General features: G+C 42.6%; 1 protein-coding gene across 1 annotated transcript in view; it reads left to right on the top strand.

Moving 5' to 3' along the window:
• LOC128446262 (LIM and calponin homology domains-containing protein 1) overlaps positions 1-15,716 on the top strand; it is a 73,693-nt gene that overhangs the window by 23,733 nt on the left and 34,244 nt on the right. Inside the window, exons 2-4 of the mRNA XM_053429265.1 lie at positions 6,129-6,199; positions 8,983-9,052; positions 15,216-15,322. Coding sequence (XP_053285240.1) covers positions 6,129-6,199; positions 8,983-9,052; positions 15,216-15,322 — 248 coding nt within the window. The remainder of the gene's footprint in view (positions 1-6,128; positions 6,200-8,982; positions 9,053-15,215; positions 15,323-15,716) is intronic.

Genomic DNA, 15,716 nt, shown 5'->3' with positions numbered 1-15,716 from the left:
GGTGATCTGCCACGCGGGCTGAAGAGGCATGATCCAATATTAGCCCAAATCTTATAAAAGCCTCTCTGCCAACTGCAGGGAAACCTCATGATGCGTGCTAAAATTAGGCAAGGAGGGAAAAAGATACACAAGCTTTTCTGTTTTCCAGAACCACATTGGACCCAGATGCATCGAGGGCCTCTGTCTGCTCCGGGGAAGGGTGGAATTCACAGCAGCTTTCTTTTCTCCCACTATTTGACATGTGTTATTGGTGATTATTTTGTCCATAATTCTGTATTCTCTTCAGTTTTTGTTGATCTCGTGAAGGTAAACCCTTCTGTTGCAAATTCCTTTTAATGTTGATATGCACCGAATAATGATTTTTATTGTCGACCGATGTCAAGAGAAGCTCAGATCCCTTTGATCACAAGTTTCCACAGCACAGGTTGATGCCTTCAAATAGACCAACAGTCAAAAGTTCTTACGGAGACATTAAACAGAGAAAAGCAATAAACCTTCACATTTTTTGACTTTTGTAGTTTATCCAAATAGTTGCAGGTGACTTTTCTCTGGATTCACTTGATAAATCTAATATAATTTCTTGTACATGGCTCGCCAACAGTTTAGTTTTGGAATGTATTGATTTGTATTCTCAGAAGTATAAAACATATAAACCTGGCAGTGTGGGAAAGATCTTGAGATACTTTCCAGTTTTGCCAACCTTTACTGTTCCTTTCAGGCTTGGGGACTTCTCTGCAGACCCCCCCATGTTTGTTTTTAAACTCTATCAAAGGGTGAATAGTAATCTTGAAGAAGCAGAACAAGCTGACACGTTTAAATGTTCTCTGTGATGGCCCCCCTCCAGTTCCTGTTTCCCCTCTTCAGCCCTCACCGATCCACCGACATGCCAGCACACCGAGCTCAGAGCAAACAGTCCACAGGCACAAAGGAGGATCCCTGCAGTGGTGGCAGGGGTGGCAGCTTGTGAAAGGGCCTGGATGATGGATCGCAGGCCGATACCACTCCTGACCTTTGGCTGAACCTCTAAGAGCTGAGGGGACTCTCACCCAGAGCCCACCCCCCCCCCCCCTCTATGTAGAGTCAGATGTTCCCAATTTTAATACTCTCTTTGTCTTTTGACATATTTTGTTTGAAATCCCGATTTCCCATGAAGCCAAAGATTTCTATCTTTTTAATGATGATGAAAACTTGACTCTGTTTTTTTTAACCTTGTCATGAAACAGTTGATTTAGATTCTGCAACACTGGAGATTTAAGAGGTTCCATTGTCCAGTCCCCTGCTTGGAGACGACAGTGAACTACACAAATCAACCTCAGCGGTATTGTGTGTCTGTCCTCCTCCTCCTGCACATGTCCTGAAGTTTGTATTTACTGAACAGCCCGGGTGTCCACTGTTGTTTTTGAACTGTTAAGCAAAACCAGAAGCATTTAAAGATTAAGCGCTCTTGCCAAGTTGAATTAATGAGATTATTGGCTGCGGGCCAGAAGATGTGTTTACATGTGTTCTTGAACTCGGCTTTAGCAAAGCGTGGGATCCAGTCAGGATTACACAACGCCCTCAAGACAGCAGCATGAAAGGTAGAATGCTACAAAGCAGGCGTGTGATACGGAGGCCGGTCTGCAGGCCGGGAGCACACGTCTCTGTTTGTGTTTGCCAGCTCTCGAGCTCGAAGCTGTCAACTCTTCAACAGGCTGATCGTAGTTTGCCTCCGGGCCGTGAAGTGAGTAGTGTTTTAACTTCACCCAGTCACGGAACTCAGCCTGTCCACAAATCTTGAGTTATTGGTCTTGAATGTGGGACAGGTAGTCGTCCAACGCTGTGGGCTCTCTGAGATCACAGTCCCGCTGCAATAGGTCTGTTTTCATTGGATTTCCCTCAGGGTGGATAACAATACCATACCGTGTCTATATATATAAATATATATATATATATATATTAGTGCCCAATGACGTCGTGACAGAGTTTGTGCTGCAGCGATTGTTGTCAACCAATCACAAGTAACTCTCAGCTGTAAATCACCAAACTTACCAGATAACTATCTACTTTTTTAGTCTGGTCCATGTCCCGTCCACTGACATGGAGGAGGCAGGTTTTGTGATCTCTACCCCAGGCAGCCACCAGGGTGTGCTCAAGAAGCTTTGGCTTCACTCCTGGTATTTGTCATATTGTTAATTTAATGGTCAGTTTATGATCAGTACAGCCATGAGCTGAGTGGCTGTGTTACAGGAAGTTCTTGATTTGGCTCTGGTCCTGATTGAATCTGCAGTGCAAGTGTTTTCTCTGTATGCTGATTATAAAAATGAATTCTTGGCAGTAATATTTCAGTTGCGTTCCAGGCCAGACAGAGTTGACTGCAGAGGAATCTCTCCTCATCACATTGATGTTTTATTTCTCAGAAGCATGAAAGCAGTATCGCTGGGGAGTTTTCAGGCTGGAACCTCATCATGTTTAATATTTTATATTTCATCAAAGCACTACTGCAGAATTCAGCAAATTTAGCCTCTGCAAAGTTCACTCGTGCAGATTCTAAACCTACAGACACGTCCTATCACTGTGGACACAGCGACGGCTGCTGCTGGATAATGAATCCATGAGAAGTAATCCAGTTTAGACATAAAGGGATTGCAAGAGGAAGGAAGTGAAAAGGAGGGAAAAAAGCCAACCAGCATCGTTTGATTGTTTGTGAAACAATGCGGGCGACATTCCACTGAAAACAACAAACGCGACACATTCCTCTTTCTAATTGAGGCCCCTGGTCTGAGCCTGCATGGGTTTGCAACACAGATCCAGAGGTTTCCAGCACATTTAGGATGTTTTTCTCCCACTGAGGTGATTTCTACTGCATCAGATTTATCCCAGACTCTTTTTATTCCTCAGTCTCTGTATGCATATTTGTTTTGTGATCAGGAAACAGTACCACTTTACTGTAGGTGGTCTTCTGTGGGTATTTTATTTCTTCCTTTGTTCGATCTGATGCTGACGAGGATCCTGGGATTTTCTGATTTAGTGTTTAATAGCAACCTCAAATGACTTTTTTATTTTCCTGGACATTAAGCCGTTAACCTACAATCAACAGCACTTCCCCGCATGCCATCTCGACTTTAGCACGATGCCTTCCTGCTGTAACTCAGGAGGTTTTATTGGTCTGCGAGGTAATGCTCACGCTAAACCCACCAGCCAATCATCCAGCTTTACATGAAAGGCCGGTGAAATTCTACTTCCTGGTGGTTTAATATGTCCAACTCGTGTGTTTTTAATCCTGCCTCACAAAGATCTCTGATCTAATCAATATATCAATTCTGTGTTTTATGTTGGTCGAACGTCTGTTGCTTCAAAACGTCCTGACAGGAGTTTCATGGGCTCCTCGGCTCAGAACGACACTCGTGGGAGCAGCAGACGAATATGAATCAACTTCCTCTGAAGCTCCAGAGCTGCTGCCAAAGAGCTGCCAGGCAACATCAAAGCAGGAAAAGTACTGTTGACTATGTTGTAGCCAGTAGATTGATAGATATAGAACTTTATTGTCCGTCCCAAGTGACAGAAGTTCTCCTTTTGACAGGACTCAACAATACACTCATGATTCACAATTGATAACACACAGTACGTATTTAAAAACAAGACTCAACAATACACATCATTAACCTTTAAAACATAAACACAAAACAGAGACATATGCACTTTATGTTAACGTGCATGCAACAAGCTTCCTCTCAGAGAAGTAAGAGGTCGTTCAGTTTGAGCACAGAACCAATGTCCACCTGACACATTTATTGAGGAGCTGCAAAATCAAGGTCATCTGCTCGGCAGCAGGTTTACTTTTTTTTTTCAGGCTGCTGATATAAAAGTATCTAGGCCACTGGATCTTCACAGAAATCTGACCATGAAATGTTATTTGCTCATGAACAAAACCAGGGAATACTATTCTCCAGTGTGCTAAAGCTGGGATCTTTGCACATGAAGATTTAATGTTATTCCCTCTTGTACGAGAATGTCAGCGTGTAAGATCAGATCTGGAAATGCCATTCTTCTGTGTTTAAAATATGGAAATGTTATTGACTCATAATTGCATCCACAGACGGCAGCTGCTGCCATTTAGCTGCGCACAGAACACTTTTCTTAATTTAACTTTATTTGTCTGGCAGAACTGGGGAAAGAATTAAACTCATTGATTAAGTTAAACCTCGCCGGGCTGCAGAGCCAAAGGAGATTTTTCTGGCCAAGTAACTTCAGGCTTGAGCTCGATGGAAAAAGGCAGGAGGCAAGAGAGGAGGAAGATAATTACCACGGATCCTACTGCTGCTGCTGTTTTAGATAATTGAGAAATTGCAGTGTAGCAACATTAGACTGCCTGTGTCAAACAGAGATAATACATCTTTAAGGTTAGAGCAGCTTTAAGAGCCTTTTTTCAATTGCTGTTGTGAGAATTTTTAGCCTTTCTGATTTGCCTTTTTGTATTTACGAATGTTCTCCCAGGCAGTTTATGACTCAGAGAATGTTGATTCCCCAAACCTGCTCTTAAGCTCTCTAATGAAGATAATATATTAATTATGTTATATTTTTTGAGACTCCAGGAAGTCCAACCAAGACATTGACAATCATGTCACCCTGTAAATCAAGAAACTGAGGTTTTATTCTTTGGTTATTTTACAGAAACAAAACTCGATACGACCTATTGCTATTAGTTAATGAGCTTAAGAGGTGTTGACGGGCAGATTTTCTTCCCTTGCACAGGTGTTAAACATTAACTATGGCACTTAGCTAACACTCCTCAATGATGTTTGACTCAACAAATAACATAAACGTGTTCTTCCTCATCCAGTCAATATAGTGTAATTACAGCTTGTGGGTTTTGTGGGCCATGTGTTTGCACTGGGGGGCAAACTTTGAGGCCTCACCCTCAGGCTTCACTCATCGCTCTTGTGTTGTCAACTCCAGACGCACAATGTGTTTGTCACAAGTGCTGCTGCAGTCGGGGGGGCGAGCGGCTAGACGACACCACACAGGGAAGCACTGTGGCACTTTCATTTCTGTGTTTGTAATATCTCTGTCTCTATCGATCTAACTCCCTACTAAACATTAGCACCTCACAGGCCTCCCCCCCCCCCCCGACCCTCACCAGCCCCCCCAGCAATGGACATGCGGCCCCCTGACGGCCGACATGCTGACACACAGCAGTCCGTTTCTTTTGTAACGGGTCCAAGCTCCACGTCGAGGCAAGAAGCCGACAGAGACGCACAGCTGGCTGAAGACTCTACGTCTCCACAGCTGTGCAAATACACGTGAAAGAAACTCTGCAGGAAACTTAATATTGTAATTGTTTTGGCTTCCAAGCCGGCCGTCCAAATGGGTTCCTCAGTTTTTTTTTTTTTACATCTCCCAGTGTTTGTGTGAACAAATGGATTTTAAATTGACTCAGTCACAAAAGTCTTGCAACAGCAGATATTTCTGAGTAGGAGGCAATTATTGTTTCACTGTGGGCGCTCGCGTTTGCACGAGAGTGTTTCGTTTGAGTTAACGTGGGTCGTATGTATTTATGAGATGTTCTCTTCACTCTCATGACTAAAGGGGAGAGGTTGGAACTTCAGCTGAAGCGTGAACACCAGGAGCAACAACAAAACAGCAATTCAGAGTCATTGTGTTGCCTATATGCTGCAGCACATGTTCAGGTATTCTAGCTCGCAGCTATAAAAAGACAAATCTACATGTGTTGTGATAATAAACACATAACTGAGGATGCACTGCAGTCATGCAAACACATGCAAACGGGCTGCTACTCCTCCTCATGGGCTCTGAGCGACTACTACCCGATAAATCCCCTGTCACGACACATTAGCTTGCCAGAGCCATTTGGTCGGGATGATGGCGGCTTATGTCAAGCTTGTTAGTGTTTAGCACCGTTAACCAGAGGGGGACCTGATATACGGCCGGCCGCTCTTTGTGCTCCTCTCCATACGGCTCCTGGGATTTACTGTGAAGGGAAGGACGTGAAAGCAGCGTAGATAAAGGTTGCTGCGCTTGTTCGTCTCGACTTCAGAAACTGAAATTCTCTTTTGATCTGGTGTATTTTTTCATCCGAGCGGCTCTCTGTGCTGTATTTTGCTGAAACACTCCTTCTCTTCCCTCTGTAGGCTGTGACAGGAAGATGTTTTGGTGACAGAGACTTCAGAGGAGGACTGGAGAATGGCATACTGCTGTGCGAGTAAGTTCTGACTATACACCTTTATTATAACTGTCTTTAGTATATCAACTGTTCCCCTTGCTGTCTGTCAAGCTTTTATCTTTGTTCTTGTTCTCTTAAGGGAACTGATGCGTTAATAACATGGTCGTGAAGTGTAGGTCATTTTAATTTAATGTTTCTATTCTATTTAAACCATGATACTGTTTTCCATGGAGACTTCAAAATAAGTTCTAGACCTGTGCAAAGGCCCGAAAAGTCTTGTTCATAGGTGGAGTGAGTCCTCAATAATATAATAGTATTCTTCCCTCCCAAGTTTATTATTATATCACTTAATAGATATAAAGGGTCTTTTAGTTTTAGACCCATAAAATCCTGACTATTCATGGATTGATAGATACTTAATTGCTCCAGACTGAAATGTAGGAAGTTGAAAGAAGAAAACAACGATCCTGTGAACATAGAATAAACCATTCAGACAAATAAAGTTGACAAGAAGAACAGATTTCCATTTCATACCTGCACTGATTTGTTGCAGCACCATGCTCCAGTGGTCAGAGGGACTGGCGTTCTGTTGAATTGTTCTCCAGTGTGACACTTGAACTTTTGTCTCAGCGGCTCATAATAAGCAGAGGTGCTGAAATGAGACTGAAAACACACGAGGACACTTGCACTTTCCCTCTTCAGCATTCTTCTGTGCCAAGTTCAGTTAGACAAGCCCCGTGTTTACTCTGTCTTTGTTGTGAGTACAGACCTCTGGAACAATTTAACAGTGTCCGACTGCTTTTGGAATTTCTGGAATATCGTGGGAGATCCGGTCGTCCTTCAGGCCTTGATAATTAGAGAATAATGCTGATTTATAAATGGAAATATGTATATTTGGACCCTAATTGGAATTTGGGGAAATTGGTCAAACAAAACAAGACAAGACGATTTCACAATGGGTCTGAAAAACTTTTGATTGCGTTTTTTCACGATGCAGATCTATCTGCCAGATCACTAATCCTAGTTCTATAGATGAATGACGTGATTCTTAGCCTGATTTTCTACATACGGACACATGTGTGAACTCCTCATAAATATGATTACCAGCTACCGACATGTTGCTTTCACTGATTCAATATCGTGGTGAAAGGTAATGTAGTGTGTCACCCCTCAGCTGTGTCGTATGAACTCACAACAGACTCACAAGACTGTTAGTCATTTACTGTGAACAGCAATCCTGCAAGCCAGCAAGTTTGAAAGTGGTGAGGTCTGCACTTGGCATTAGATAAACTTATTTTTATTTCATCATAGATTTAAAAACAAAATCTATCTATTTGAAATCCACAGAAGAAAAACTGACACCAGACTTTTATACTTTCACAAACATGCATTCGTTTTACGGCACACAACCATGGACAGTATATTATATTCACCAGTCAAACCACTGGGCAAACATCCACGTTTAACTTCATAATCACTTATCGTGGATGGTCTCATCCGGAGACACAGATTGACATTAAGTAAATGGCTGCAGGAAACTTTCAACTTGACATTTCCTTCAGTCAGTGACAGTGAACAAACCTGTGATCCTTTGGGCAGCCTTCCAAACGTTTAGGTTACTGATGTGATTTAATCATCAACCCTTATACCCATTACCTTGTCTTAACACCCTGCAGGTGTTCAGTCACGCAATGCACTGAACCGGTGTCCAAGCAACGTCCAACCTCGTCCTCTAAGGCTTCATGAAATGTGTTTGTCTCGGTAAACACTCGTAAGATGATGTATTCATGTGCTTAGTTTGTTTTGGTTGTGTCCTTGGTTTAAAAAAATGCAGCAAATCCCTCTCGCTCTTGTTCTTATTCCAACTTTATCATCAGGCTGTAATAAGTTTACACTGTGACAGTCGTCTGTGGAAACAAACACATTCCTGCAAATAACTGGCAAAAATGATGATCACGAGAATCATTACATTGATCACATCAACTTTTCAAAAGATGGTAATAGTCGTCTGAACCAATGCTCTTCAATCATTCGGGCAGAAATCCATCTAAAACAAATTAGAGAAATCCATTTGGTTGCCATTAAAATAAAATGGAAGCACACTGAAACATTCCAGGCAATTTTTCAAGAGGGGAAATATTGTCTTCACTGTTTCTCGCTCTCTCTCCACCTACACACACACTGTGCAGAGAGTTCTCCTCAGGTCGGTTTGAAGTTATTCTGGGAAACACTGAGGTAAAGTTTGATGAGGCAGGCTGAGGGGAAAGGGTTCACTAGAAAGTTAGATCACAGAGTTTCATTCCAAAATAACTTGTGGAATGCTGCGAATATCACAGGAGCTGCTGATATCGGATACCCAGTGTTTCCAAGGGTGGGCTCTTCCTTTAAGAGGGCTGACTCATGATCGTTCATCAAAGATGAAAGTGCAGAGAGACCGAGGGAGAAGTGGGACGTTGGGACTGGTTTGTTCACGACTAACAAGCAGGCAGAGTTAGTAGGAAATGAACTGTGAAAGAAAAGGGTTTGCATCTGTGTTTTCAATAAGGAAGATAACAACACCAGCACATAACCACTTCTGTGTGTGTGTGTGTGTGTGTGTGTGTGTGTGTGTGTGTGTGTGTGTGTGTGTGTGTGTGTGTGTGTGTGTGTGTGTGTGTGTGTGTGTGTGTGTGTGTGTGTGTGTGTGTGTGTGTGTGTGTGTGTGTCTGTGTGTGTGTGTGTTTGACCTGGACAAGTAAGACTAGTTTTACAGTCACTTTTTGTGTTTGATTGAAATTCACCCTTTGTTGTGCTCTTCCCATTGTGTCTCTTTGTTTTATTAGGTTGCTGAGCTCCATTAAACCCGGTCTGGTGAAGAAAATTAATAGACTTCCTACACCCATTGCTGGTCTGGTAAGTCCACTACACTACCTCATCGTTAAAACCCCAAATTTACAGCCGCCTACACCAAAGCTTACAACTTTAATATATAATGTATTCTGTCTCTTGTCCTCTTCCTGCTTCATGTCTTTGTCTCCTCCTCTCCTTTCTTCTTTATAATTCCTTCTCCAGAAATACATTAGATGTTTGTTTTTGGTTCAGTGCTCTTTAATGTGACAAACTTGCTGTAACCTGCCTTAGAACAAGGTGTTAATCTCTATAAGGGATGTTTTATGGGGGAGAGTGAACATGACACAGAACAGGGTAATTCCAAGTAGGAGATGGACTTCGACCTGAGACATGACAAGGAGCTTGTTTCTAAATGAGGGGCTACACCTGCTGGCAGATTAGGCTGCAAACTGGCCCCAGTAGAAGATATAACACCACTAACATCCTCTATAGCACCGAGGCAAGCAAGTTAGAAAGTAGAAAGATGAGAGTCAGGTCCCCAAAACTAGACCAGGGACTCAAATGGAAAATAATCTACAATATGGAGCCAATAGCTTCCATTGCAAATTAGCCTCTGCAGATTTACACAGTCAACAGAAGTCATGAGTAACACAATATATCGTTACCTGGATATTAAATGTCTTTTATCGTAGTATCAGATTCTGGTTGTTTAATGGTTATTAATGGTTTTGTATTTATATAGCGCTTTTTCTAGTCTTGATGACCCCTACACTACAGTTTTACATTCACCCATTCACTCACACATTCATACAGTGCATCTATTCGCAGCACTTTGTTATTCTATGGGGGGGGGGGGCATTCGGGGTTCAGCATCTTGCCCAAGGACACTTCGACATGCAGATGGGTCAGACCGGGGATCAAACTGCCAACCTTCAGGTTGGAGGACGACCACTCCACCCCTCAGCCACAGCCGCCCAGCTTTGGTTTCAAATAGCAGTTTTCCTTCTTCTCCAGTCTCTGCTTACTGATCGTACAGTTTCAACCAAGGAAACAACCTGAGACACAGACAAAGAGCATGTGAGGTTAAGAGTTAGTGGCTCGGCTGGACTTGACATTATAAACCGGCAGGTGTGTTATCTGGGTTTGATCACAGATACCTGCTGCCGAGAAAGACCTCAGTTTCAGTTCCAACAGCCAACGTGTCCATCAGCAGCCACCTGTGACACTGAGCCCTTCACGGTTCACTTGTTGTACAATGAGACTGCAGATTTCCTTCCTGTATAAATACTCAACATCGAGATGATGAATCTGAGCTGATCCTGTATTCTGACATCACTTACTGCCTTGGCATTAACTTTTCATTTGCACTGATAGAAATTGTCGCCTGCTCCCAAAAAAACCTTAAGCCAAGATTGTGCATTGTATCCTGTGTTGTTATTTAGGAATCTAAGGGGAAGTTCACCTCCTGCTGTAAATGAGAACCTGTAGATTTCAGTGAAGCTGAACACTGATGCTTTTCAGGCGAGTACAGTGAAACACAGGAGAACCTTTTCATGAGGACCTGAGACCTTGATCTGGATGAAGAGAGGCCTTTCAGGAGCAGGGAAGACATGTAAACATAGGCAGAGGAAAACGTTAATCGCATTGGAGCTCATATTTTCCCCTGGTGTTTTGTCAATAATCAAGTCTCAGAGCAAAAGTCAAGACTCAAAAAGAACTCCTGAAAATGTCTGGACCCAAATTTTCCCAGATATTTTCTGAAGATTACATTTTAGATATGAACAACGCAGCAGGAGCTTGACCAACTCAGACTCGTTCAGTACACCAGGAAAATTTTAAGAATATTCAGACGTGCAGTGGCGCCTGGGTAGAGGATGCAGGCGGCCGGACTCAAAGCCTCTTCTACACATGGAGCCTCCTCTTCATCCTGAGATGTTTGTGTTCTTCTGGTTCCGTGTCCATCATGTGTCCAGAAACATCAACAACTCGAAACAACACAGATCAAAGTAATGGCTGCTTTTAAGAAATGTTGAACCAGTCCAGTCCGGTCGGTGACGACAGACGATGGAGTTTAAAATGTTGTGATCACATGAGGGAGAAATGCTGAAGGTGATTAGAACAGAACTTCTTGTACTTAAAGGGGGAAAAAGGTGCAAAGGATGCTGGGTATTTCTGGATCACAGCACGACAAAACAAACAAGGAAGTCTGTCCCCGGCTGAAATGGCTTTTCTTATCTGACGGCGTCACTAATGGCCGCCAATGGGCCGTCTCTGGCTTTTTACAAGTGGCGGATAATTACACAGCCACATTCTTTACGAGCCTTCGACAATCACGAGTAGAATAACAAGTGATGATCCTGTGAGAGCTTTTAATGTAGTCCCTCCATCTCAGTAACATTTCTGCAAATTGTTGTTTTTGTGTCGCCCCTATATTCTTCATCCTAACTTCATATACTTATTATTTATTGCAGAAGGGGAACACTTCACCTCCAACACATATAAAATGTGTCTTCTGCACAAGCCAAGCTACAAATCAGATTATGGATCATATCCTTTCTTGAGAGAAGTTGATTCAAACTTCATTTTATGGACCATTCATTGTTTTTGTTCTTGTGAATATATTGGAAGAGATTGTGTGATTGTTAGTTTATGTCACGAGTCTGAATGGTTTCTCAAACACCGGTTGTCGATCCGTGCAATGACAACATAATTATACAAACATAATAAGGCATGACAATTACAGGACAAGCAAACAAAATGTGACCACTGCTAATTGGTCCAAAGGGGCAAACGAATCATCCACTGAAAACAACATGTTTACATTAGTAGTTTCTTGTTTATGTTTGAACAGTTTGAGTCTTTATACTTCATAATTCTGTCTTGTACTCTCTTGTGGCTTTGGGATTCCCCCCCCCCCCCCCCCCCCCTTCGGCTGTGATTAGAGAGGTGAGAAATGCATAAACAAGGGTCCTGCTGTTATCTGGCCCATCGTAATAAAACACAGGCTACTCCCCCTTCCTCTTCCTGTTTGGGGGGGCTAATGGGAAAATGAGTCTCTGAGGAGTTGGGGCTGTTTTGTAATTAGAGCAGCCACCTCAGTGCCGCTCGGCCTGTGTGGCTCCGTGTGCGTCTGAACTGGTCGGTTGTGGCGCGCTCTGTTTCCCAGCTTGTCTCTGGGTGGACTGGCATGTTCACGTTTTACAGTGTGCAAACAGACACACACTGGTGATCGGCCCCGGAGCTGAATGGTTGTAATTCACATGTTGCTTTCCAGACATCATGTTTATGATGTGACGCACTCGCGTGGAAAGAAAACACTGGAGACTGTTATCGTGATATATTTCAAGCTTTACTCCTGTTGAGTTTTCACCAGTTGTGTCACCATCTGCTTCATTAGTATCTTTAGAAAAGTGGGTCCCTTGAGTTTTAATCAAAGCATAAACATTAATGTCAGTCCAATTTAGGGCTCTTCTTGGAAAAAGCTAGTTTCCTATCAGAGTCTTTATGATAAATTGGTAAAACAGAATAAACAAGTTTGACTTCAGTTCCTTAATGATTATTTTAGCTGTTGTTTTTTTGTAATGTTTTTCCCTTTTTGTTGTCTCTTATTGAGTATTTAATATACATTTAAATCATCTCCTGATTAATGTAAACATCTGCTTACATCTCTAAAATTGGCCACTGTAGTTTAGATAATGTCACATTGAGTTACAGTAAAAGATAAACCATCTGAAAGGAATTGCCGCACAACATTTTATTCTATCTTATCAGATTGGCTCCTTGCCTTCATGTTTCCTTGGTCTTAGTTTTTTGTGTTATCCTTGCCACAGGACAAAAAGCATAAGGAAAACATCATATAGTCAAAGGGTCTTGTATTCTCGCCCTGACCAGCTTTCATCTGGAGTCTGTCCCGACCCCGGGCGTGAACACGACACCTCTTCCCTGACAAACCTGTCTGATCCTGGGTGTAGACAGATATTGATTGTTGTGAGGGGCACATGCTTTCTTTTTTTGTATTTCACACACGCTCATAGTAAATGCACTGACTTTAATTTTGTTCAGATTTGATTGTAAATATAATTTGTATGACCCTCGTTAATCTTACCACAGTGTTTATATTTCCACATTCCACATTATGCCTTTTGCCCTAATTTATTATTACGTCTTTCCTTTTTTTTTTATTCTATGTGAATACACAGGCTCTGTGTCAGACTCCACTTCTCCACCTCCCATGTCTACGAACACATTCAGCTGTCACTCAAGTCTCTGCAGTAGACGCCCAGTTTCCTGTGGCAGTGACCTGCGACTTCACCACAGAGTTCATTTCCTAAGACACACACACTCTCTCTCCCAATGCTCCCAGTTGAATTATCCTGTTTGCAAGTTGCTACCAAATGAGTCTGTTTAAGCATTTGTTGTTGGTCTTATTGGTTTTGGTGGTAATTGTTCCAGACAGTTATAAATACCAGTAGAGGCTGGATGAGGAAAACTGTGGGACAGGATTGTTTAGCTGCTGAGGTTCAAGTTGGAGTTGCTCTCTTACAAGCATGGTTTCATTGGTGGCTCATTATACAGCCGATTATTGATTGATTGATTATTATATGATTATTGATCACCAATGTTCCTTGCTTTCAGAGCTCTTGATTAACAGTGCTTTAATATTTCAGAATTAAATTATACTAACGCATTAATTCATTTTACTATTGTGTGTCAGTTTATTACAGTGAAACAGACTGAAACAGTTCAATAAAATTAAACAATCGTGTGTGTGTGTGTGTGTGTGACCCATTTAATCCCACTGTAGGTGTGTGCCCTTGGAGTTAAAAGGGTGTGTGTGTGTGCGTGTGTGTGTGTGTGTCATCAGGAGAGCAGAAACGTAGCTTTCCCCAAAACACAGGAAGCTGCAGGGTGGGTTCAGAGGTGGTGTTTTGCAGGATCGTGAGAAAAAAAGTGATTCAGAGAGAGTGTTTGTAGCAAATCCATGTATTCTCTCACCACCTAGCCTGTACCTGTACATGTAAAGTATCTTAGTCTTGTGTTTCTATGTCACTTCGAATGATGTATAACTGCATTTTGTGTAAAATTGCATGCTGTGTATATTGCACATGGTATTTGTGTTTTTATGTGTGAGAGAGATACAGTGTGCCTGGGACAATCAGGGTGGAGAGGAAACGGTGACACCCAGAGAGGAGGAGAAGTGGGGGGGGGGTGTTGGAGGGAAAGGCAATTGGCTGTGGCCCTCATAAGGATAGAGAGACATACACAAAGAAAGAGAGAGAGAGAGAGAACCTGGGAACGAGAGAGGAGAGCTGAGCTCAGGTTGCACCCAACAAAGAGTTTTGTCAGAGAGCCGGGATGTGAGGGTGAGGACTGAGGAGATGGAGAGAGACTGAGGAGCAGGGACAGAGACGAAGAAGAGGACAGATCGAGGAAGAGCAGGTGAACGAGGGGAGATAAAGGAGGAGTGGGACGACAGTGGAGGGAAGAACAGAGTGAAGAGTGAAAGTTGTATTGAATCTGAGAGGGGGGGTGCACGTTAACCGGACACAGAACCTAGCGGTGTCACGTTTCTGTCGAGCAGGTATCCTGATTTTCATGTTGTGACTGTGATGCATGTTTGTTTGAGCCTAGCCTCCTCTGACCAGGGACATGAATTACAAACACTCGATTCATGCCTTGTTGTTATTGTTTCTACATTTCTGGCAAATGTTCTTCTGTGTGTTTGTCTGAGAGAGAAATGTTGAAAGCCCCTAATTTAGAAGTTGTGTTTGCGATAGGAAGCGACTTTCTTTGCAGTAAATGAAGAGAAACTTGAACTTTTATCTAAATATCTGTGGAACTGTTGTTGTGCTTCTCTCTTAAAACTGTTGACTTTAACTGTGAGGGCATTTGTTGCACCATAAGAACTGTTTGGACAGTGCATAGGTCTTAGAGGTCAGAGTCGGGTGTATGTTAGGTTCAGAGTAAGAGAGGTAATTCTTCACCTGTGATTACGTGTGTGTGTTTATGTTTGACGCAACAGTGTGAAGCCAGACTCAACTTTTCTAGTGTAAACAAACACCAAAACAAATGCCACTTATATGTTTTCTACAATATATTTCACCGTGAGAGTGTTTATCATCTCAGTTGAGACCCTGAGCAGTGAATGAGCCTGACCTTGCTTTGCCTTGTGTGTCTGCAAGCAGTGTATTAACCCTTATGAAATGTGTGTGTGTGTTTGGTGCAGGACAACCTCAGTGTGTTTCTCCGAGGATGTGAGGAACTGGGACTGAAAGGCTCCCAGCTGTTTGACCCTGGAGACCTGCAGGACACGTCCACACGCCCCATCGCCAAGTAAGACTTCACTGTTACCTCCCTGCTTAATGACTGTGTGTGGATCTGTGTGTGTTTCAGCCTTTCAGTTTGATCCCCATGTACAAAGTAGTGTTATCTCTTCATCCAGATTGAAAAGAAAATACAAACTTTATTGGAAAAGAGTTATAACAATTTATTTTAGATCTATATACCAATGCAGGGCCAAGGGAGCTCCAAAACCCTCCTGAGCTTTTGAGTACATGTCATGAATGTTTAGAATAGAGGGAGAGTTGTGTTGATATTAAGTGGTTGTGACTGAGCGCTCATGATGATGATGATCACTTCAGTTGTGTGTTAATAGATGGCTTGTCCCTAACACTGGTTGTGTGTTTCTTTGTGTGTCACATCTGTCAGACACGCTGTCAGTCATTCT

The sequence above is a fragment of the Pleuronectes platessa genome, chromosome 8 (genome assembly GCF_947347685.1).
Source record: "Pleuronectes platessa chromosome 8, fPlePla1.1, whole genome shotgun sequence".
In the NCBI taxonomy this organism is placed as follows: Eukaryota; Metazoa; Chordata; class Actinopteri; order Pleuronectiformes; family Pleuronectidae; genus Pleuronectes; species Pleuronectes platessa.
This window is presented reverse-complemented; position numbering and strand designations above follow the sequence as displayed.